The sequence below is a fragment of the Pristis pectinata genome, chromosome 33 (genome assembly GCF_009764475.1).
Source record: "Pristis pectinata isolate sPriPec2 chromosome 33, sPriPec2.1.pri, whole genome shotgun sequence".
NCBI classification, from domain to species: Eukaryota; Metazoa; Chordata; class Chondrichthyes; order Rhinopristiformes; family Pristidae; genus Pristis; species Pristis pectinata.
Window position 1 is genome coordinate 7,267,877 of NC_067437.1, and position 22,615 is coordinate 7,290,491.

Genomic DNA, 22,615 nt, shown 5'->3' on the forward strand with positions numbered 1-22,615 from the left:
CATGGGTCCGTGTCCCAGTTCACCCCCAGCAGCTGCGTGACAGAGGACTCTCTGATCTACAGGCTGTTCACAGGGGCACACACACCAAGACAGACATCAAGTGCTGCTGGAAGGTCATCAACTCAGTGGAGGATGCCCTTTGGTCTGCCCAACACTGTTGGTCTTCCAGCACAGCGAAGATGTTCATCAGGAGTGCTGCCGACTGGTACATTCCAGGCTGCAGGAGTCCATGGCTGAGAGGATGTACTGAAGCTCGGTGCAGCCAATGCAAAGGCTCTGTGGGGAAGGTCCACAGTCTGGGCTCCTTCCACTACCGCACATGGAGGGGCTGAGTCCACTGGGGAAACCCCTCAGACAATGAAAGGGTGGGGAACACATGAATCTCCCAGCCACGTGTCACTTCTGTGGGCTGGAAGAGACCATATACCACACGTACGTGGAGTGTGCGAGGCTGCAGACCCTATTTACATATCTAAAGTGGCTGCTCCTCGCCTCCTGGTTACATTTTAACCCCACCATATTTGTTCACCCAGTGAGGAAGGGTGGGGGTGGGTGACTTGGGGGGAGGATGTCCTGGTAGCCTTACTCCTAGGCCTGGCCAAGTTAGCTATCCGGAGGTGACGGAGGCAGGCTGCCAATGGTTCCGCCTGAGCTATGTTCGAGAAAAAGATCACACAGCGTCCACAGGCACCATGGAGGTGTTCCAGGGCCGTTGGACACCGCAGGCGATAAATCCTCACCCCAACCCACCCCCTCCACACTGGGAGACTAAAGATGAAGAGGGTGGGGCTAAAAACTTAACTAGAAGGCAAGGATCAGGATGGAAATATTTCAATTTAGCTGCTGTTAGTTATTGTTGTAGTTTGCAATGACTTGTTATAATATTGTAGTACCTGTGATAAACCTTTCTTTGTAAAAAGGGGGCCACCATGAGTGTCAACAGGTTTAAAAAAACATCTATACTATTGATTGTATTGACCAAATGACACTAATGTAAAGAGTTTTGCACTGTTTCTTCCCTTATATATATTTTATTATGAATACAATTTATTTTTAAAATTAAAAAAATTAGAGTCTATCTCCCAACAGTGATCACCACTGTCCTCAGTGGAACAATGTTCAGAGGCAAGCTGAGACGGCCCTACAGTGTGGCTGCAAATGACTTTCTAAACAAAATTACTTTCCCTTTTAATAATCTAAATCAGACAAAGAACAAGACAAAAAGACTTGTTCTGTGCCTATTTTTTGATACCTGCTTCTCCTCATCACTTTAGTGCAAGACATTACCAGCAGCTTGAAATGTTTAACCGACTACAAGTACAAGATCGAATGCCAGTGGGTTGAAGACACAGCGGCAAAACGTTACATCCCGATGGATCTGTATTATCAGAGGTCTTCAACAGTCAGCAACTGCAGGTTCATATTCTTCAAGATTAATTGATATGTTGCTGCCTGTTTAGTGCTGGGGTTGCTTCTCCCATGGTCGATTATTCCATGTGGTTCTGTGATCAACTCTGTTGGCTTTCAGTCAGAGAGTGTGAGTCTAAGCAGCACTTCCAGGATTGACCCACACAAAACGCTGCTGACACATCTGTGCGGTACTGAGGGAATACCGCACAGCCAGTGGTACTGCCTTTTGAATGAGGCGCTGCCTGCCCTCTTGGTTGGACAAGAAAGATCCCATGGCCCAATACGTGAAGGGTAGGAGTGGAACATGGTTTCCACTTGCCTGGCCAATAATTAATACTTCATCTACGCACAAACACACACACACACACACACACACACACACACACACACACACACACAAAGTATACACACACACACACACACACAAGCAGACACACTCACACACTCTAACTACAGACGAATACACACATACAAAGTATACCCATATATTCTTGTGTACACACACATACACATTCTTTCACACACATATACACACACACACACACACACACACACACAGAGTCATACACACACTCAAACTCTAAGTACACACAAACTTACTCTGACCACCCATCCACCACAGACACAGACACATTACCTTGCACGCACACTTTTCCTCAGACCCCTCCCTCGCCCACTCACCCACCAGAGGTCTCCCAACCTCTGACCTCTTCAACCCCAACTTCCACCCTCAGTCCCCTCACTCTCTTGGTTCCTGTCCCCCACTACTTCCCTCCCCCTTTGCTCACATCCACCACCCCCCCCCACCCCCCCGTGGCTCATTCCCTCTTCACCTGCCCTTCTGGTCCCGCTCGGTGTTGGCAGCCTGCTGACTCTCAGCAGAAGAGGGTGGTTTCATCCCACCGGGGGGTGGGGGGGGGGGCGCGAGTGGGGGGGAGTGAGGGGGAGGGGGGGAACAGATCCCAATGTGCCTTCACCCAGAGAATCAATAACCTCATTCTACATTCCCTGGCACCCCCTCTCTACACTCTCGGACCCCTCTCTCCCTCTGCTCTCCTGACAGTATATTGCGTGCGTGGAAGTGAAACCAGTGCAGGTGTAAGTGGGTCACATTGAACTTGTCACGAAAAAATACTCATAGGAAAAACTTTACTTTCTTCTTCACTTTTCAGTCAGCAGCTCTGCAACAGGATGGGAACATCCACGACGACCTCAAGCACCGAGAGTCACTGCATCATAAAGAATACGTTTTTCGCTGTTGGAATTGAATATACGTTTACTTTTAAACCAAAGAATCCCATAAGTCTCAATAAATCCTTCAGACTGATGGAAAACAGTAAGTCAGCTTGGAGAGTGTTCACCATTGCCTTTGTGTATCCTTCCTTGTCACCTTGTAAAACGAGAGGCAAGCTTCGTCCTCCTGTTACCCAGAGCTAACACTTTGTATTCTCTCAACCTTCAGTCAAGCTACAATCTCCGCACGGTCTGACTGTTAATGTCACAGAGACAGGGGACTACTTACTGTCCTGGGAGACAATTTACACAGGGAATTCCTCTAACATACGCTTGGGAACATTACAGTATGAAGTCAACTACAAGCGGACTTGGGAGTCCTGGGAGGTAAGGATAACATGAACCCGTTGTGGATGAACAAAATGGTCCAAGTCAGAGCGGTTGGATGTTGGGGACCAGGGGAGGGAAGCGACTGTACAGTGAGACCGAAGGCACAATGAGAATTCAGATTGGATGAAGGTGGAGTGGATGTGAGGAAGGTTCACAGGAGTGTTACCAGGACTGAGAAGTTGTTCCTATAGAATGCTTTAAATTAGGTGGCAATTTATCTCTGGAAATGTGAAGCTGGGAGATCATAACTAGAGGCCGCGAATATTTGACAGTTTCCAGTGAAAATCCCCAATAAAACTGCTGACATTGGAAAGCTGAAATAAAAACTGAAAGTTCAGGTCGGGCAGCATCTGTGGAAAGAGGAACAGAGACGGGAGACTGCCAACGGTTCAAGAAGGGTTAGCAACACACTGGGCAGCAGGTAGTGCTGCTGCCTCACAGCTCCAGTGACACGGGTTCAATCCTGTCCCCCGGTGCTGTGGGTGTGGATTTTGCACATTCTCCCTGTGACTGCGTGGGTTTCCTCTGGGTGCTCCAAAGATGTGGAGGTTGGTAGATTAATTGGCCACTGTAAATTGCCTCTACAGTGTGGATGGATGAAGGAATATTGAAGAAGTTGGAGAATACAGAGGGATCTTAGGCTTCAAGTCCACACCTCTCTGAAAGAGGCAACACAAGCAGATAGAGTGGTAAAGAAGGCATATGACATGCTTACCTTCATCGCTAGAGGCATAGAGTCTAAGCATCAGGAAGTCATGATGCCACTGTATAAAACTTTGGTTAGGCTGCACTTGGAGTATCACGTGCAGTTCTGGTTGCCCCATTACAGGAAGGATGCGGAGGCTTTGGAGAGGGTGCAGAAGAGATTCACCAGAATACTGCCTGGATTAGACAGTATGAACTATAAGGAGAAGTTGGACAAACTTGTGTTGTTTTCTTTGGAGCGCCGGAGGCCAAGGAGAGACCTGATAGAAGTTTACAACATTATGTGAGCATAGATAGGGTAGACAGTCAGAATCTTTTTTCCCAGGGTAGAAATTTCAAATGCCAGAGGGCATAGCTTGAAGGGGGAAAGTTTAAAAGGGCAAGTTTCTTTTACACAGAGAGTGGTAGGTTCCTGGAACAGACTGCCAGGGGTGATAGTTGAAGCAGATATGATAGTGGCATTTAAGAGGCTGTTAGACAGGCAGGTGAATATTCAGGGAGTGGAGGGATGTGAATCATGTGCAGGCAGATGGGATTAGTTTAATTTGGTATCACATTCGGCACAGACATCGTGGGCTGAGGGGCCTGTTCCTGCGCTGTGCTGTTCTGTGTTCTATGTTCTATAACAAATGGTTCACACAGACAAGGTGGACCGAAAGGCCTGTTCTCATGCTGTATGACTCTTATACACTCATCGCCCATTTCCTCAAGGGTAATTAGGTAATAATTGATAACCTTGCTGTGGTACCCACATACCATAAGATATATGAGTAGAATTAGGCCATTCAGCCCATCGAGTCTGCTCTGCCATTCAATCATGGCTGATTATTTTTCAACCCCATTCTCCTGCCTTCTTCGTAACCCTTAACCCCCTTACCAATCAAGATCCTGTCAATCTCTACCTTATATATGCCCAGTGACTTGGCCTCCACAGCCGTCTGTGGCAATGAATTCCACAGATTCACCACCCTCTGGCTAAAGAAATTCCTCCTCATCTCAGTTCTAAAGGGTCATCCCTTTATTCTGAGGTTGTGCCCTCGGATCCTAGACTCTCCCACTACTGGAAACATCCTCTCCATGACCACTCTATCCAGGCCTTTCAGTATCGGGTAGTTTTCAATGAGATCCCCCCTTCATCCTTCTGAAGGGATACCAGGAAGGATAAATGAAAGAAAATGTGCCAAGTTGTAGCTGAGTGTGGTGGATGGTTTGAACAACCTCTTGCTTTCTCTTCTGTAGAATTCAGTGAGCGAAACCATCACAGGGGGCAGCCGTCAACTTGAAATCAACAGCTCAGCTCTGAGGTCTGCCGATACCTATGTTGCTCGTGTACGAATGAGGCCTCTGCAATCCACCTACAGGCACCTCTGGAGTGCGTGGAGCTCGCAGGTCCAATGGAACGTGATGACAAGCGAGGTGGACTCCCAAACAGGTGATTGCCAGTGGAAGTTTGGTGAACAGCTTTTGGGGGAAGGCAAAGTTCCAACCAGAACGGCCAAATATACGAGCTGCTTCACAGGTTATCGAACCAAACTGGACACTGGTAAGGCCGCCAATCAAAATCTGAGCAACGGTCTGACTCGGAAAGGGATCCCTGGTCCTCACCATGACTGGACCAAAATCCCAGAACTCCCTCCACCAGAAGGTGGCTTACCCCACCTTCTCAAGGGCATTAGGAATGGGTAGTAAATGCTGGCCTTGCCAACTTCACCCTAGACTTCCACTTGAGAGTTCAATTAAAGTTTTAAATTAATAATTTTTGAATTTAATAATTATTAAATGAAAATTTAATTAAAAAATTAGGGAGTTTAAAATATGTTTATAACAATTGATTGTTTAGCTTGTCAATAAAACAGCAAAACAATTAGTTTTGACAAGTGTTTTGAGACAATATATACGTGTAATTGCAATTATTTCTAAAAGCTGGTCTTTCATTGCTTTGTGGTTACTTCACTGTTCAATTAAATGATCTCCAATGGAGATACAAGAGAGATGCTGGAATCTGGAGCAACAAACAGTCGCTGGAGGAACGTAGTGGGTCGAGCAGCGTCTGTCAGGGGGGAAGAACTGTCAATGTTTCGGGTCGAGACTCTGCATCAGGACATCATGAGGGAGAAAGGTCCTGATGCAGGGTTTCGACCCGAGATGTCAACAGTTCCCTTCCTCCCACAGATGCTGCTCGACCTGCTGAGTTCTTCCAGCAGATTGTTTGTTGATCTACAACTCAAGCTCTGCTCCATCCCATCTCCTCATCCCAATAAAAACCCACCAGTGGCAATTCTGAACAGTCTAACTCTTGAATTCAGCATTTCAGACCACTACTGTCTAACCCAGCTGATGTCCTTCTGTCACTTTAGCCCTGCTGTGGTCACGGGAGTCCTAACAAGTTGCCAATGCCTCTCAGAATCTGGCCAGAGGATTTGTAAGCACCTCAGTCTGACAGCCACCAATATTCCATCCATGGTATAAAAATCCAACAGGGAGACACACCTTTGCCTTGAGATTGGTGACGTTGTGGAACTCGCTTCCATATGTCACTTCCATATGTTCTTACAACATAGGAGGAAGCCATTTGGCCCATCCAGCTGATGCTTTCTCATCAAACCCCTTTGCCTGTAATCTGAAAGTTGGGAGACATTAGGAGGGAGAAAGGACCTGTTTCCCGCTCAGCTCTGCCCCCTGGAGGCCAATAATGAAATCTGAACTGCAGCTGCAGAGAAGGGAAGCCACCTCAATGAGCAGACTTCAAACTGAGACTCCACTCCGCGCTCTGATGCTAACAGTCTGCCCTGTCCCTTCTACAGCTGAAGCCGAGGTGATGCCTCAAAATTTGCAGTGCACCTACAACGGGATCCAGCAGATTGAATGCACTTGGGAAGTGATGAGAGAGTCCAGTAAATATTTCTCCTTCAAGCTCCACTATAAAAAGGCCAGCAGTTCAGAGTAAGTAAACCGGCTCCTGATCTGGGCTAAAGGGGCTTCCCCCCCTCCCAGCTGTCTGAACCTCTTGGACCATACAAGATCAGACACCACCCAGCGTGGGGCAGGACACTCAGCTTGCCTTCCCCCTTGGACCAGTGTCTCGCTGCTCCTGAAAGAACTCTAGGGGTATTCCTGTATCCAGGAGCCCTTGATCGCTGTCCGAGAGAAATTAGAGTCATAGACTTGTACAGACCGCTATGTCCATGCCAACCTTTGCATCTGTACCTGTCCCTTGCACCCACACTTTGTACCTATCCCTTGCACTTTACTCTGTACTGTTATTGTTTTTACCTGTACTACCTCAATGCACTCTGTACTAACCCAATGTAACTGCACTGTGTAATGAATTGACCTGTACGATCAATATGCAAGACAAGTTTTTCACTGTACCTCGGTACAGGTGACAATCATAAACCAATACCAATACCAATACCAACACGTTTGGTCCCTAGACATCTATGCCTTGGCAATTCCAGCGCTTGTCAAGATATTTAGAACATGCAATACTACAGCACAGGGACAGGCCCTTCAGCCCACGATGTCTGTGCTGACCATGATTCCAAATTAAACTAATCCCATCTGCCTGCATACGATCCCAATCCCTCCACTCCCTGCCTGTTCACGTGCCTGTCTAAGTGCCTCTTAAGCGCCACTATCATGTCTGCTTCCGCCAGTTCCCAAAGACAGTTGGACAAGTGCACAGATAGGAAAGGTTTCCAAGGACATGGGGCAAACGTGAGCAAACAGGACTAGCTTGGGACGGGCACCTTGGTCAGCATGGACCAGATGGGCCAAAGGGCCTGTTTCTGTGCTGTAAGACTATGACTTTACGACTCTATGACTTCCCCTGGCAGAGCGTTCTAGGCACCTACCACTCTTGTGTAAAATAAAACTTGCCTCGCACACCTCCTTTAAACTTTACCTTAAACCTATGCCTTCTCACCTTTGACATTTCCGCCTTGGAAAACAGACTCTGACTAACTGCCCTATCTATGCTTCCAAAATGTTGTGAGAGGATCTGTTTCCACTGCCTCCTCAGGATTCCAGCCACTCTCCATGTAAGAAAACTCCCCCTCAGATCCCTCTCAACGTCTGAGAGAGTGGTTGAAGCTGGATGACGGGCAGCATTTAGAAGATGATCACTTGAATCGCTTAACCATAGAAGGCAATGGACCAAGAGCTGGGAGATGGGATTGATACAGGAGGGTGCCCACTGGTCAATGCGGACGATAAAGCTCTAGTTAGGCCTCAACCTGGAGTATTGCATTCAGTTCTAGTTGCCACATTATAGGAAGGATGTGGAGGCTTTGGAGAGGGTGCAGAAGAGGTTTACCAGGATGTTGCCTGGATGAGAGGGCATGTGCTATAAGGAGAGGTTGGACAAACTTGGGCTGTTCTCTTTGGAATGGTGGAGGCTGAGGGGAGACCTGATAGAGGTTTATAAGATTATGAGAGGCATAGATAGAGAAGACAGCCAGTATCTTTTTCCCGGGATTGAAATTTCTAATACTAGAGGGCATGCATTTAAGGTGAGTGGGGGAAAGTTCAAAGGAGATGTGCGGGGCAGATTTTTTACACAGAGAGTGGTGGGTGCCTGGAATGTGTTGCCTGGGGTGGGGGTGGAGGCAGATACAATAAAAGCATTCAAAAGTCTCTTAGATAGGCCTATGGATGTGCAAGAAATGGAGGGATATGGACATTGTGTAGGCAGAAAGGATTAGTTTAGTTGGGCATTTGATTACTAATTTAATTATTCAGGTCAACATTATGGGCCAAAGGACCTGTTCCTGTGCTGTACTGTTCTATGTTCTATGATCCATGAGATGGGCTGAATGAGCTGTACGATCCTATGTCTCTATGACTTCTTGGCCGCTAAACCTGTTACCTCTCACCTTAAACCTATTCCCTCTTCTCTTAAAACCCTCGCCATGGGAAGAAGATTCTTCCTATCTCCCCTATCTTTCCCCCTTATAATCTAATATACCTCTATCAGGTCACCACTCAGCCTCCTCTGCCCCAGGGAATTTGTGACGACTGTTCCACAATTGTCCATGTCACACTCAGCAAGGGTCAGCCCCTTGGTCAATTTGTGTGCAAGGTCAACACCAAGCCTCTCATTAATTGGAACCCTTCTTCCTTTTCAGGACCCAGGAGTGCCAGACATCCGTGATAGTCCGCACATACCCACACCTCACGGTTCATCGCTGTAACATACCTGTGCCTGACCAGGAGGACTTTGAGAATTATGAGGTGTTCCTGAAGCTCGTCAATCCATCAATGAAATATAAACCTTATAAAAACAGTGAGTTCACTCTCTAGATCTGCTTCTGGCCAGCACTGAGAACATGAAGGTTTATTAGAGTACTATGTCCAGTTCTGGTCGCCTCATTATAGGAAGGATGTGGAAGCATTGGAAAGGAGATTTACCAGGATGCTGCCTGGTTTAGAGAGTATGCATTATGAGGAGAGACTAAGGGAGCTAGGGCTTTACTCTTTGGAGAGAAGGACGATGAGAGGAGACATGATAGAGGTGTACAAAATATTAAGAGGAATAGATAGAGTGGACAGCCAGCGCCTCTTTCCCAGGGCACCAATGCTCAATACAAGACGGCATGGCTTTAAAGTAATGGGTGGGAAGTTCAAGGGAGATATCAGAGGGAGGATTTTTACCCAGAGAGTGGTTGGGGCATGGAATGTGCTGCCTGGGGCGGTGGTGGAGGCAGGTACGTTGGTCAAATTCAAGACACTACTAGATAGGCATATGGAGGAATTTACAATAGGGGGATATGTGGGAGGAAGGGGTTAGATAGTCTTAGGCGAGGTTTAAGGGTCGGCACAACATTGTGGGCTGAAGGGCCTGTACTGTGCTGTACTGTTCTATGATTCTATGATTTATTAACTTCCAGTTTGTTGTGGTGGGGGAGATTGACAGACTCCCTCCAACTGTGCCTGTGTTTTTGCACCGATCAAATTCTATCCTGCCCCTTCCCCACTGTATCTGTAGCTTTGCGGCATTCCTGGGTCGTCTTTACAGCCGACCCGAGCTCCCTGTGAGCCCTCAGACCGGCCGAGGGAGGGGACGGAAGCTGGGCGTGAGGTGGGAGGTTCGCAGTGTCGGATTCCCCTCTGCTGGGGTCACTCGCTCCGGTTTCCCCCACTCACCCACTCTATCAGGGAGGAGGTTGGTGAGGAAGGCCAGTAAGGAAAAGGTGGAGGAAGTCTTTAGACTTATTGTGGCAGATGTCACAAAACGTGACAAGCTGGCAGGTCCAACAAGTAGCTAAGAAGGCAAATGATATGTTGGACTTCGTTGGAGCTGGAGTTTAAGAATAGGGAGGTTTCGTTGGCCTCAACTCCTCTTCTGTGCCAGTTCCCCATGACCCTTCCAGCCATTTATCTATCTCCACCTTAAATATATCCAACGACCTCGGCTCCACCACCCTCGGGGGCAGAGAATTCTCTGAGGGAAGAAGTGTTGCTGAGACCACGCCTGGAATACTGTGCACAGTTTTGGCCCCCTTACCTAAAGAAGGATATAGTAGCATTGGAGGCAGTCTAAAGTGGATTGACCAGGCTAACTCCTGGGATGAGAGGGAGGCTGGACAGTTTGGGTTTGTATTCCTTGGAGTTTCAAAGAATGAGGGGTGATCTTATGGTTCCACAAGCAGGAGAGTTACAAACAAAAGGACATAAATGCAAAATAAGGGGCCGGTTATTTAAAACTGTGAGTAGAAATTTCTTCTCTCAGAGGCCGGTGAATCTCTGGAAGTCTTGGCATCCAAGCGTGGTGGAGGCCGGATCATTGGATATACTTAAGGTGGAGGTAGATAAATATTTGAAAGATGGAGGAATTGAGGGTGATGGAGAACTGGCACAGAAGAGGAGTTGAGGCCAGCATAGATCAGCCATGATCATATTGAATGGCAGGGTAGGTTTGAGGGGCCGAGTGGCCTCCTCCTGCTCCTGTTTTCTTGTGTTCTTGAAGTGGTGCTCGACTGTTCCTGCCCGACAATCTCATATGTTCACCTGGATCTCAGCAATATGTTGTCCCTGGGCTGGCCCACTGAGGGCAGGGATACAATTCCCACTAAGTATTAGGATTGCCTCGAAGATCCAAGAGAGGAAAGCAACCAAGGGCAACGATGGCCTGTAATGACTGCCTTCCTCCATGAGGAGCCGCCCTTACTGTGGACTGATCTCTTCCCTCTCCTTCACCAGAGGACCAATGGAGTCCTGCTCCACTTTACCCAGTCATTAAGATAGTGCTTCAACAACATGAACGTTGATCCAGAGACATGGGTTCGGATCCCACCATGACACCTGGAGAATTTAAATTCAAGTGCATCAAACATAGTCCAGCACAGCAAAGGGACAGGCCCTTCGGCCCACAATGTTGTGCTGAACTAATTAAGCTAATGACACCTAATCCTTTCTGTCTGAACATGGTCCATCTCCTTCCATTCTCTGCATATTCATGTGCCTATCCAAGATCCTCTTAAACTCCTCTATTGTATTTGTGTTCACCACCACCTCTGGCAGTGCATTCCAGGCACCCACCACTCTCTGTGTAAAAAAAACTTGCTCCGCACATCTCCTTTGAACTTAGCCTCCTCTCACCTTAAATGCATGCCCTCTAGTGTTAGACATTTCAACGCTGGGAAAAAGATACCGGCTGTCTAATCTATCTATGCCCTATGTGATTAAATCAATCTGGAATTCTGAAAAGCTGGTAGAGCTAAAAAGGCTCTCAGTAATATTAAGCGCCAAGTACCAGATTGTTGTTATTAACCCAACTGGTTCAATGATGTCCTTCATTGGAGGGAATCTACTCAACAGGTACAACCCTAATCACGAGAGTCTAGCAACACTGTGACCACTTTGATCACTTTGCACTAAAATGGACTTTATTATTTTTGTTCTAATTGTGTTCTTTCTCGTGAAAATTGGGTTGAATTTATGCCTGTGATGCTGCTGCAAGTAAGTTTTTCATTGTACCTGTGCATACGTGCATATGACAATAAACTCAATTTTGAATTTGACTGTTGGAATTGGAATTGGTTTATTATTGTCAAATGTACCCAGGTACAGTGAAAAACCTGTCTTGCATGACTTTGACTTTGAGGTCTATATGTGACTGGACACAGACAGCAACACGTCTGAATCTTAAAGTGCCCTCCGAAATGGCCCAGTTCTATAAAAACCCAAATTGCACTGAGGGAGCGCTTTCACCTCACGGACTGCAGCAGTCAAGAAGGCAGCTCACCACCACTTTCTCAAGGGCGGTAGGGGATAGGCAATAAATGCTGGCCCTGACAGTGATGTCCAGATCCCTGAATGAATGTAAACACTGCAGAAAGTGACAACTGGCAACAAATCTACCCCAGGCGGGAAAAGTATAGCCTAGTTCTTGGTGACTGCGTTCTGTAAATTGGTAAATTGGTTTATTATTGTCATTTGTACTGAGGTAGAGTGAAAAACTTTTCTTGCTAACCTTTCATAGAGATCAATTCATTACACAGTGCATTGAGGTAGTATGAGGTAAAACAATAACAGAATGCAGGATAAAGTGTTACAGTTACAGAGAAAGTGCAGTGTAGGCAGATAATAAGGTGTAAGGTCATAACGAGTTAGATTGTGAGGTCGAGTCCATTTTATCAAACTAGTTATGGGTTATACATAAGGCAGGGATTAACCCTGGGTGTGCCACTGTGATCAGTTAGTGACCAATTAACCAGCTTCTACAGCGTCTCCTGTGATGTTGCAGGCGATGCCAAGAAAAGTCGGCACCTTCATGGGACAGGAAGGAAGAGCCTGCAACATTAAACAAATGTAAAGGGGAGTGTGGAGAGATTCCACAATATGGATTAGGATTTACAGTCCTGACCAGGTCAAGTCAAGTCGAGTTTATTTTCATGTGCACAAGTACGGTGAGGTACAGGTACAAGGAAAAACTTACTTACAACAGCATCACAGGCACATAAGATTTCTTTATTAGTCACATGTACATCGAAACACACAGTGAAATGCATCTTTTGCGTAGAGTGTTCCGGGGGCAGCCCGCAAGTGTTGCCACCCTTCTGGTGCCAACATAGCATGCCCACAACTTCCTAACCTGTACATCATTTGAATGTGGGAGGAAACTGGAGCACCTAGAGGAAATCCACGGGTACAGACAACACACAGCAATTAAATTATATATAAATTATACATAAAATTATACAATACAATGAAAAAAAGACTGCAAAAGCAAGACCTTAGTGCAAAATATAAGCAAAGATACAATCAGAGACAAATCCATAGCAGTGCAAGAGGTGGCCCATAGTGTTCTGTTGCTGGGGTAGGGTCAGGGTTGTGCAGGTCGGTGCAAGAACCTGATGGTTGAAGGGAAGTAGCTGTTCCTGAACCTGGTGGTGTGGGACTTCGGGCTTCTGCACCTCTTGCCCAACCGTCGCAGAGAGAAGAGGGCATTCAAAATGAAAGGAGCAAAGAACAAACCGCTGGAGGAACTCAGCAGGTCAGGCAACATCCATAGAGGGAAATGGACTGTCGACGTTTCCTTCCACAGATGCTGCCTGACCCGCTGAGTTCCTCCAGTGCTTTGCTTGTTGCTCCGGATTCCAGCATCTGCAGTCGCCTGTATCTCCAAAATGAAAGGAGGTCTGGGAAATCCAACGGCTTTCTGTCACCGGTGTCTGAGCCCAATAATTATTACGCACACAAACACACCATTAATAGTCAGAGGAAAATGCTTTTTTCATTGTCTTTTGTTTATTAGTTAAACCAATCGCCCCTTACAACTTGACCTCAAAGGAGTTGCCTGATGGGAGATTTCAACTGGAGTGGAACACCATCGAGGCTCTGTACGGGTTGAATTATGAGATCAACTACAAGAAGGCTGATAAATCTTGGGAGGTAAGTGACAATTGGACATCAGTCACCAGCACAGGCTGCAGGGCAGGCTTCCCCGTGTCTCTATCTGCAAGTGTATGTGCACAAGCATGCCAGTGGATTTGAGCATGTGTGTGGCATGCATATATGCAATTATGTGTGCATGAGAGGAGAGAGACAGACGGTCATACAGAGACAGAGAGGGACAGAGGAAGAGAAAGACAAAGAGAGACAGACAGCGAAACACAGAAATACAGTGATAGAAAGAGAGACAGACGAAGTGAGACAGAGAGAGAGAGACAAAGGAGAGAAAGAGAGAGAGAGAAAAACACAACGATGCTGCAGGAACTCTTGGACTGTATTCACTGGAATACAGAAGAATGAGAGGAAACCTTATAGAAGCACTTAAAATGATGAAAGGACTGGACAGAGTAGATGTGGCCAAGCTGTTTCCCTTGGTGGGTGAGTCCAGAGCCAGAGGCACAATCTTAGAAATAGAGGGTACAGGTTTAAAACAGAGATGAGGAGAAATTTCTTTAGCCAGAGGGTAGTGAATTTATGGAATTCATTGCCACGTACAGCAGTGGAGGCCAGATCATTGGAGGCGTTTAAGGAGGAGATAGACAGATATCTAATTAGTCAAGGTATCAAGGGGTATGGGGATAAGGCTGGAAATTGGGGTTAGAATAGTTTTTTTTTGCTCATGGAGCAGACTTACCCCCTCGGCCCCCCCCCCCATTTTTTCTCATTTCTCATTACTTTTTTCTTTTTCCCCTTTTCCTTGGAGCAGACTCAATGGGCCAAATGGCCTACCTCTGCTCCCTTGTCTTGTGATCTTGTGATCACCACAGTGAAGTTCAACATCATTGTATTTCCTTCTGCTAGGATACCAAGGTGAAGATGATTCCTCAGGACACCAGAACATTCATCCTGCCGAAAGATTCCCTGGAGCCTTCCAGCCAGTACTTAGTCAGGGTGAGAGCAAAGGTGTACTGTGAGCCGACCGAAGTTGAATGCTACCGTGGACCCTGGAGTGACTGGAGTTTGTCCGTACAGCTGAACACTGGTCCAGGTATGTCAGAAGTTACACTGGAAATTCAACCACCCTCTCCTCAGTTACTTTTGTTAGTTGGTAACTTTCAAAGTCTTCTCAGAATGATGCATTGAGGTTCTGACAGGGAAAGGTGCAACAGGTGTGGATCCGGAGGTTCATCGTCAATCTTCCCCTTCTGCAATCCCATGGGATTGAGGATGACTTGCTTCCACTCCAGCTCTCTGGATTCTGAGGTGGCCGATGGCACCGATATGGGAACCGCCGAGTCTTACGCAGAGGGGGCAGACAGTGCTGGATGGACCGAGCGGTTTATGAGGTGGTGCGCTCCTTCCACTGCGTACGCGGGGCTTCATTTTGTTGGCCTCGAAGTTCGCAATTCCATCCCAAGTCTCCTTCCCCAGTCATGGGCCAGAGGTTCCCAGGTCAGTAGGGATGTTGCATTTCTGCAGGGGCTTTGAATCGTTTCCTTTGCCCAGCTGGTAGGCACTTCCCATGACAGAGCTTGGAATAGTGTGTCTGTTTCAGGAATCTGTTACAGGCATGTAGATTACCCAACAGAGCCAACCAGGACCTAATACAATTATTTAAATCATGTATAAAATCATGAGGGCCATAGATAGGGTCAATGCACAGTCTTTTTCTCAGGGCTAGGAATCAAGAACTAGAGGGCACAGGTTTAAGGTGAGAGGGGAAAGATTTAATAAGAACCCAAGGTGCAACTTTTTCACCCAGAGGGTGGTCCATAAATGGAATGAGCTGCCAGAGGACATGGTTGAGGCAGGTACACTAACATTTAAAAGGCACTTGGACAGGTACATGGATAGAAGAGGTTTAGAGGGATATGGGCCAAACGCAGGCAAATGGGACTAGCTTGGATGGGGCACCTTGGTCAGCATGGACCAGTTGGGCCGAAGGGCCTGTTTCCGTGCTGCATGACTCTATGACCTCAGTGCTGGGGGCATTGCCCTGGGGGATGATGCTGGTGTTAGTTTGCTTATCCTTCCAGTCAATCCAAAGGATTTTGCAGAGACATTTTTGGTGACACCCACCAATGTCTTCAGATGTCTGCTACAGGCAGATAGGAGGGCAGGGAGCACTGCTGCCTGGTAGACCATGAGTTTTGTGCCAGATTTGATGTCTCGATCGTGAAGCAAAATCTGTGCTGAAACACTGAAGACAGTGGTGAATCTCATCACTGTGCCTGCCTTTCCTAAGAGTTGGGTCCCGAGATAATGGAAAGAGGACCACTTTTGCCAGGGACTCACTGTGCATCTTTGTTGTTGGAAGGGCCCAATTGTACAGTGGGAACAAATTGGTTGAGGACCTTTACTTTGCAGTTGACCACCTTTACGGCAAGAGAACGGTGGTCAACCAACCAAGTGATCCAATGAATGAGTCAACAGTGACTTGGAGCTCAGCTTCAGAATGTGCGGAAATGCAAGCATTATTACCTACTGCAGCTCAACTACTGAGGTTGGTGGGACCTTGGTTCCGGGGTATAAGTACCATAGGTTGAGCAATTTCCCATTAGTCCTGTAGATTAGTTCTGCTCATCATTGACGTCCTCAATATTAATGTGGACTGGTCAGGGCTGTCGGGTTCTGAAAGAGGTTGATGGATTAAATATAGAGGACACACTTCCAACAGCAAATGAGGTCAGAACCAGGCTCCTCCGATGTAAGGTGGCCACAGATATGTCCAATAGGGAATTCAGAAAAAGCTCCTTATCCCTAAGAGTGGTGTAGAATGTGACACCCGCTCTACAGGGTAAATGATGTGGACCTATCTGATTGAAAGCTGGAAACACCTGAGGCAGGAGAAGATGCTGAGGGGGGAGGAGGGGTGGGAGGAGGCTTGTGTGGAGCAGAAACACCAACACAGGTCAACCAGTCTAAATGGCTGCTTCCTGTGCATCCACTCATGGTTATGGGTTTCCCAATCGAGCGGCACGCCGCTCTGTCTATTCCCCACAAAGACCTTGTCCATTGTTTCTCACACAGTTGTGTTTATCGTCACCTGACCAGTTCTGATTCTGCCTTATTTAACAAGATCTGTGTGGTGAACATTTCATTCAGTGTGTTCCTTGTTTTCTCAGATAAAGAGATCCCCATTATTGTAGCGTGCATCCTGATGGTACTTTTCTTCATCCTCTCACCGGCCACCATCATGCTCGTCAAAAGGTAATGTCGCCAAGTCAAGTGGAGTCTATTGTCATGTGCACAAGTATGGTGAGGTACAAGTACAATGAGAAACTTGCTTGCAGCAGCATCACAGGCACATAGGTACAGACAACACAATATAAAATTTATACGTTATACATAAATTATACAAACAGCTAAGAGAGAAAATAAAGACTGTGCAAAAACAAGACATTAGTGCAAAAATAAAGATACAATCAGAGACTAGTCCACAGCAGTGCAGGAGGTGGTCCATGGTGTTCCATTGCTGAGGTAGGGTTGGGGTTGTGCAGGTCGGTTCAAGAACCTGATGGCTGCAGGAAAGTAGCTGTTCCTGAACCCGGTGGTGTGGGGCTTCAGGCATCTGTACCTCCTGCCTGACAGTAACAGTGAGAAGAGGGCCTGACCCGGAAGGTGGGGATCCTTGATGATCGATGCCGCCTTCTTGATGCAGCACCTCCTGTAGATGCTGCCATTGGTGGGGAGGACTGTGCCTGTGATGGACTGGGCTGTGTCTACTACTCTCTGTAGCCTCTTATGTTCCTGTGTGTTGGAACTGTAGATAATTCTTCAATTCCAAACTATCGGAGCACTTTGATTAGGCTTCCTGCTCAGTACCACTGTGTTGCCCTACTTCCTGTATCTCAGATCATGAAAGTCATGATATAAATGTATCTTTCCTTTTTTACTAGACTGAATTCAAATCAGAGTACCCTCTGACTGTCTTATGCTCTGTAATAGATGTGAACCTCTCTGTTAGAGCTCACATGGGAACTTCATGGCTAATCTTACAAGTTAGCCTGATCCTCCAGGTACAGACAGATTGCATCTCACTGGGGTGTAAGATCTCTCCTGGAGTACCTAATGTGGGACAGCCTCCTGTCAATTCAGTAAGGAATTTTGGAGAAGCCTGTTTGCCCAGAGAGATTAAAATGTGGGTTTGCAAACAAAGGGATTAGTTGAAGGAAGATTTGAAGGCAGCTGGATGTACAACTGACAGAGGAAGGAGGTGTGGATAAGGTGTGGGGCAGCTGAGGAGATATGGTAGGAGACTCATGTGGAGTATAAACACCAGCACAGAGTAGATGGACCAGATGGCCTGTCTGAGACGAACTTTGTTAATCTATAAACTCAGAAACCCCAGCTTCCTTGCTCTGATTTTATTTTTTGTTCTGTTTGCGGCAGGAAGAAGAGGTTGTGGTTGGAAAGTATTCCTGACCCAGCCAAGAGCAGGCTCTTCCACAAGGACACACAGGTAAATGGTTTGCAATGCTCCAGAGGACTCACGATTCATCCTACGTGGGGGTTCCAGTCTACTCAGGGAAAGTCCGCATGAAGTACAACCTCATGATGCCCAGTGTCCTGCATGCACCCAGATCCTACTTCATTTTCCAAGAAAACTTCCATTTTCTTTACTGTTCACAGGGATGCCATAGAGTGAATGGATGACACTGGCAAGGGCATATAGTTATTGCCCTTGAACTGAGTGCTAGCTGGGCTAATTCAGAGGCACTTAGAGCCAACCACAGGAGGTTTATTCAGTGATTACACCATCACGTTATTCAATATTCCCCGATTCACACTACTTAGTCAACAGCTTCAAACTACAACACACTTAGCCTTGTCCAGAACACACTCGAGCCCCTGTGGCACCCTTCAGTCCCAGAAATCCCCCAATGTACCCCTGGATACCGTGTGCTCCTTCTCCAGGGACACACGGGCACATATGTAACTCCAGAAGAGGGGGCAGTAGCTGTGGCAGAACCCTTGACTGCCCACCGCCTGGACCCATGAATGGCCAAAGTTGGCCAGGCCCAGGGCCAGGGGAAATCCCCACCGGACCCACCCACTGTCCTTGGGACATGCTGACGGTAACACTTCAATGCAACATGTAAACCATCCGTCTAATTCTCTCCCTTTTAGACAGCCCCGTTGAGACCATTAGCAGCCATAGAGCCTGTGACTTTGGAAGAAGGCAACATCTGCAAAGTGGTGACTGCAGGATCATCTGCTGCCTCTCCTCAGGTTACCCCAAGGTAGGTCCTGATTTACTCCAGGTGCTACAGAGCGTAGGCAGGCACCACTCCTCATGGTTCGCCAAGGGGTAAATGCTGGCCAGCTCAACACTGGCTGGGAAACTGCTGCCTGAACCTTCAACTTACAACATGTAAAAGAGCTCCATTAAAGGAAACTTTAAGAAGTCACATTGCCAAGGTAGAGATAACCCTGAGCTTCCTGATGCCCCATCACCTTAACCAACCAGCTCATTCCCAGTCTGACCGATCTGTCTGTTCCATCTATAGTATCATAACAAGGCCCAATGTTTAGGTTGAATTAACAGCACCTCATCTTTCATCTGGGCACATTGCTGCAGCTTCTAGGCTCAACATCAATGGTCGATGCTTTCTCTGTTTATATCAGACTGGCCAGTTCGGTTTGCAGGGTTATCCATCTGTGATAGTAACTCAGTCTTCTCCCCTCCTGACCTGTTGGACATTTCCAACATTTGCCTTTTGGTGCCAGGTCTCAGCAGCTCTGACCTGTGTTCCACAGTTCTAACATGTCCTTTTATTTTGTTCTTTCTATAATTCCCCTCATTAACCCATTGGCCCTGTAAACACTCGCATCACCTGAGCAATGCTGACCTCACTCAGCCAGAGATATCCCCTTCCCTTTCTGCTATCCATCCCTCCTCCCCACGGTCTCTGCAACTTCACACTTCTGATCCTCCCCAGGTTATGAACAGCTAACTTATGGACAGCCAGCACATACGAACGAGTGTTTGGGAGACCGGAGGGATGGATGGGCATGGATTTGCCAGCTACTGCAGGGCTGCAGGCATCTTCTGCTGGGTGAAAATGGGGCATTCTATGCACCTTCTGTTAGATCTGTAGATGATGTTGTCCAGAAGGTCTCTACAAAAAGTTAAGAATGAGGCGAAAAATCTTATGGTTACAGTCATTTTATCAGGTGTTCATCATAGTACAGGTCAGATATGGTCAGTCTGCACCAGCAAGCAAGGCAAGTAAAGCATTAACATAGGAACTTGACCACATGCTCTCCTTTTATACTGCAAAATGGTCTAAACCAACTGCTTCTACCCCACTGTGAGAAGACTATCGAACGGTTCCCTTATACGATGAGATGGACTCTGACCTCACAATCTACCTTGTTGTAGACCTTGCACCTTATTGCACTGCACTTTCTCTGTAGCTGTGACACTTTACTCTGTACTGTTACTATTTTTACATGTACTACATCAATGCAGTCTGTACTAAACTCAATGTACCGCATGTGTAATGAATTGACCTGTACAATTGGTATTCAAGACAAGTTTTTCACTGTACCTTGGTACAAGTGACAATAATAAACCAATACCAATAAATCGGTTTTAGATAAGGAAACCTGTGAACAGGTACTACTGAGTCACATTTCAGCTTTGCAGGAAAAGAAACTACAAAAGTATAGAACCAAATATACTACAAGTTACTAAAAGTTTACAGACAAAACAGGTGATTATACAAACATATAAGCAAGAGCAAAGAAACCTAAAACTACAAGGAAAAACACAATAAAAACTACAATCTGGACCCTAATCCCAACATTTCTCTCCTCACTCGCTCACTCACTTTCAAATAATCCGGCTACCATTGCGTTAAACTGACTGGGCATTAACTACTTTGTTTACCTCTTTTTAAATCACCAGATAGTGTTCAGTGATTCACTCAGTTGTTCATTCCCACCTTACTAACTGTGCGGGTTATGAAGAGTTCTCAGGAAGGGCACCTTGTCGTTTACCGGTGGAGGACTTGGAACTTGTATCCTCACTTTCCAGTTCTGATGAGGGGTTTTCAATCCAAAAATGAACCTGCTTCTTTCCACAGGTGCTCCCTGACCTATATTTTCTGTTTTATTTCCAAGGCAGTGCTTAGGCAACAACCACAAGTTATATTAATATCATGCCTTACATATAATGAAAGTTCCCAAGATGTTTTCCGGGACTGACTAGCATGTGACTCAGATCCATGAGCCACACAGCAGACCATAGGAATCATAGAACAGTACAGCACAATACAGGCCCTTCGGCCCACAATGTTGTGCCCACCTTTAAACCTCGCCTAAGACTACCTAACCCCTTCCTCCCACATATCCCTCTATTTTAAATTCCTCCATATGCTTATCTAGTAATCTCTTGATTTGACCGATGTATCTGCCTCCACCACCACCCCAGGCAGCGCATTCCATGCCCCAACCTCTCTCTGGATAAAAATCCTCCCTCTGATATCTCCCTTGAACTTCCCACCCATGACTTTTAAAGCCATGTCCTCTTGTATTGAGCATTGGTGCCCTGGGAAGAGGTGCTGGCTGTCTACTCTATCTATTCCTCTTAATATTTTGTACACCTCTATCATGTTCTCCCTCATCCTCCTTCTCTCCAAAGAGTAAAGCCCTAGCTCCCTTAGTCTCTCCTCATAATGCATACTCTCTAAACCAGGCAGCATCCTGGTAAATCTCCTCTGCAACCCTTTCCAACACCTCAACATCCAATAGCTTGGATAAGAGCTTATCTCAGTGGTTCTGAAGAGATGGTAAGGTTCAGGGGGAGAGAATTCCAGAGCTCAGGAAGCAATGAAAGTTGATGACAAGCCCTCCAATGTTAGAACAAAAAACAAACTGGGAATATTGATGTGGACTGGCTTGTTGCCATAAGACCTTCAGAAGTAGGAAAGGAATAGGCCATTCAGCCCCTTGAGTATGCTCTGTGATTCAATAGGGTCCATGACTGATCCAACATTCCCTCAAATCCACCTTCCTGACTTTCCCTTTAGCCCTTAATTCCTTTAGTGATTATAAACCTTAAATGTATCCACAGTACACCTTGTGGCAAGAAGTTCCAAGGAACACTCTGAGAGAACAATTTCTTCCTCATCTCAGTCCTAAGCGTTGCCCTCCTATTCTGAGAGCTCTGGACTCTCCCATGCAAGGTAACAACTTCTCAGCATTTGCCACTCAGTATCTTATGTTTCAATAAAATTGCCTCTCATTCTTCTAAACTACAATGAGTAGAGTCCCGTTGTTTAACCAACAGTCATAGACTCATACAGCATAGAAACAGGCCCTTTGGACCAACTGGTCCATGCTGACCAAGACTCCCATCTAAGTTAGTCCCATTTGACCCATATCCCTCTAAACCTTTCCTATCCATGTACCTGTTCAAGTGCCTCTTAAATGTTGTTAATGTACCTGCCTCAGCAGCTCGTTCCATACACTGACCACTCTCCGGGTGAAAATGTTGCCCCTCAGGTTCCTATTAAATCTCTCCCCTCTCACCTTAAACCTATGGCCTCTAGTTCTTGATTCCCCAACTCTGGGAAAAAGACTGTGTGCATTCACCCTTTCTACGCCCCTCATTTTATACACCTCTATAAGACCACCCCTCATTCTCCTGCACTCTAATGAATAAAGTTCCAACCAGCTCCATAAGTCCCGACAACATCCTCGTAAATCTCCTCTGCACTCTTTCCAGCTTAGTGGCATCTTTCCTATAACAGGGTGACCAAAACTAAACATAATGTTCCAAATGCGGATTCACCAACAGTCTGTGTAATAAGATTAATAGAACGTGACAGATATAATTATAGGTAACAGAATTACAGATAACTCATGGCAAAGATTTTCTATGTCTTGTTAATGGTCTACTTTACTCCTCTGCAGGGTAAAAGCCAAACTAACTCCCAGAAGGAGGAGGAACAGGACCACTCTACTCCCCCAGTGA

General features: G+C 46.5%; 1 protein-coding gene across 1 annotated transcript; it reads left to right on the forward strand.

The window, feature by feature from the left end:
- Positions 1-692: 692 nt before the first annotated feature.
- On the forward strand, positions 693-22,615 carry csf2rb (colony stimulating factor 2 receptor subunit beta). The gene is made up of 13 exons (XM_052042833.1): positions 693-783; positions 1,275-1,416; positions 2,583-2,746; positions 2,873-3,030; positions 4,978-5,170; positions 6,543-6,681; positions 8,865-9,022; positions 13,496-13,632; positions 14,494-14,680; positions 16,758-16,842; positions 18,025-18,094; positions 18,763-18,875; positions 22,555-22,615. The coding sequence occupies exons 1-13, from the start codon at positions 693-695 to the stop codon at positions 22,613-22,615; spliced, it is 1,698 nt and encodes a 565-aa protein (XP_051898793.1).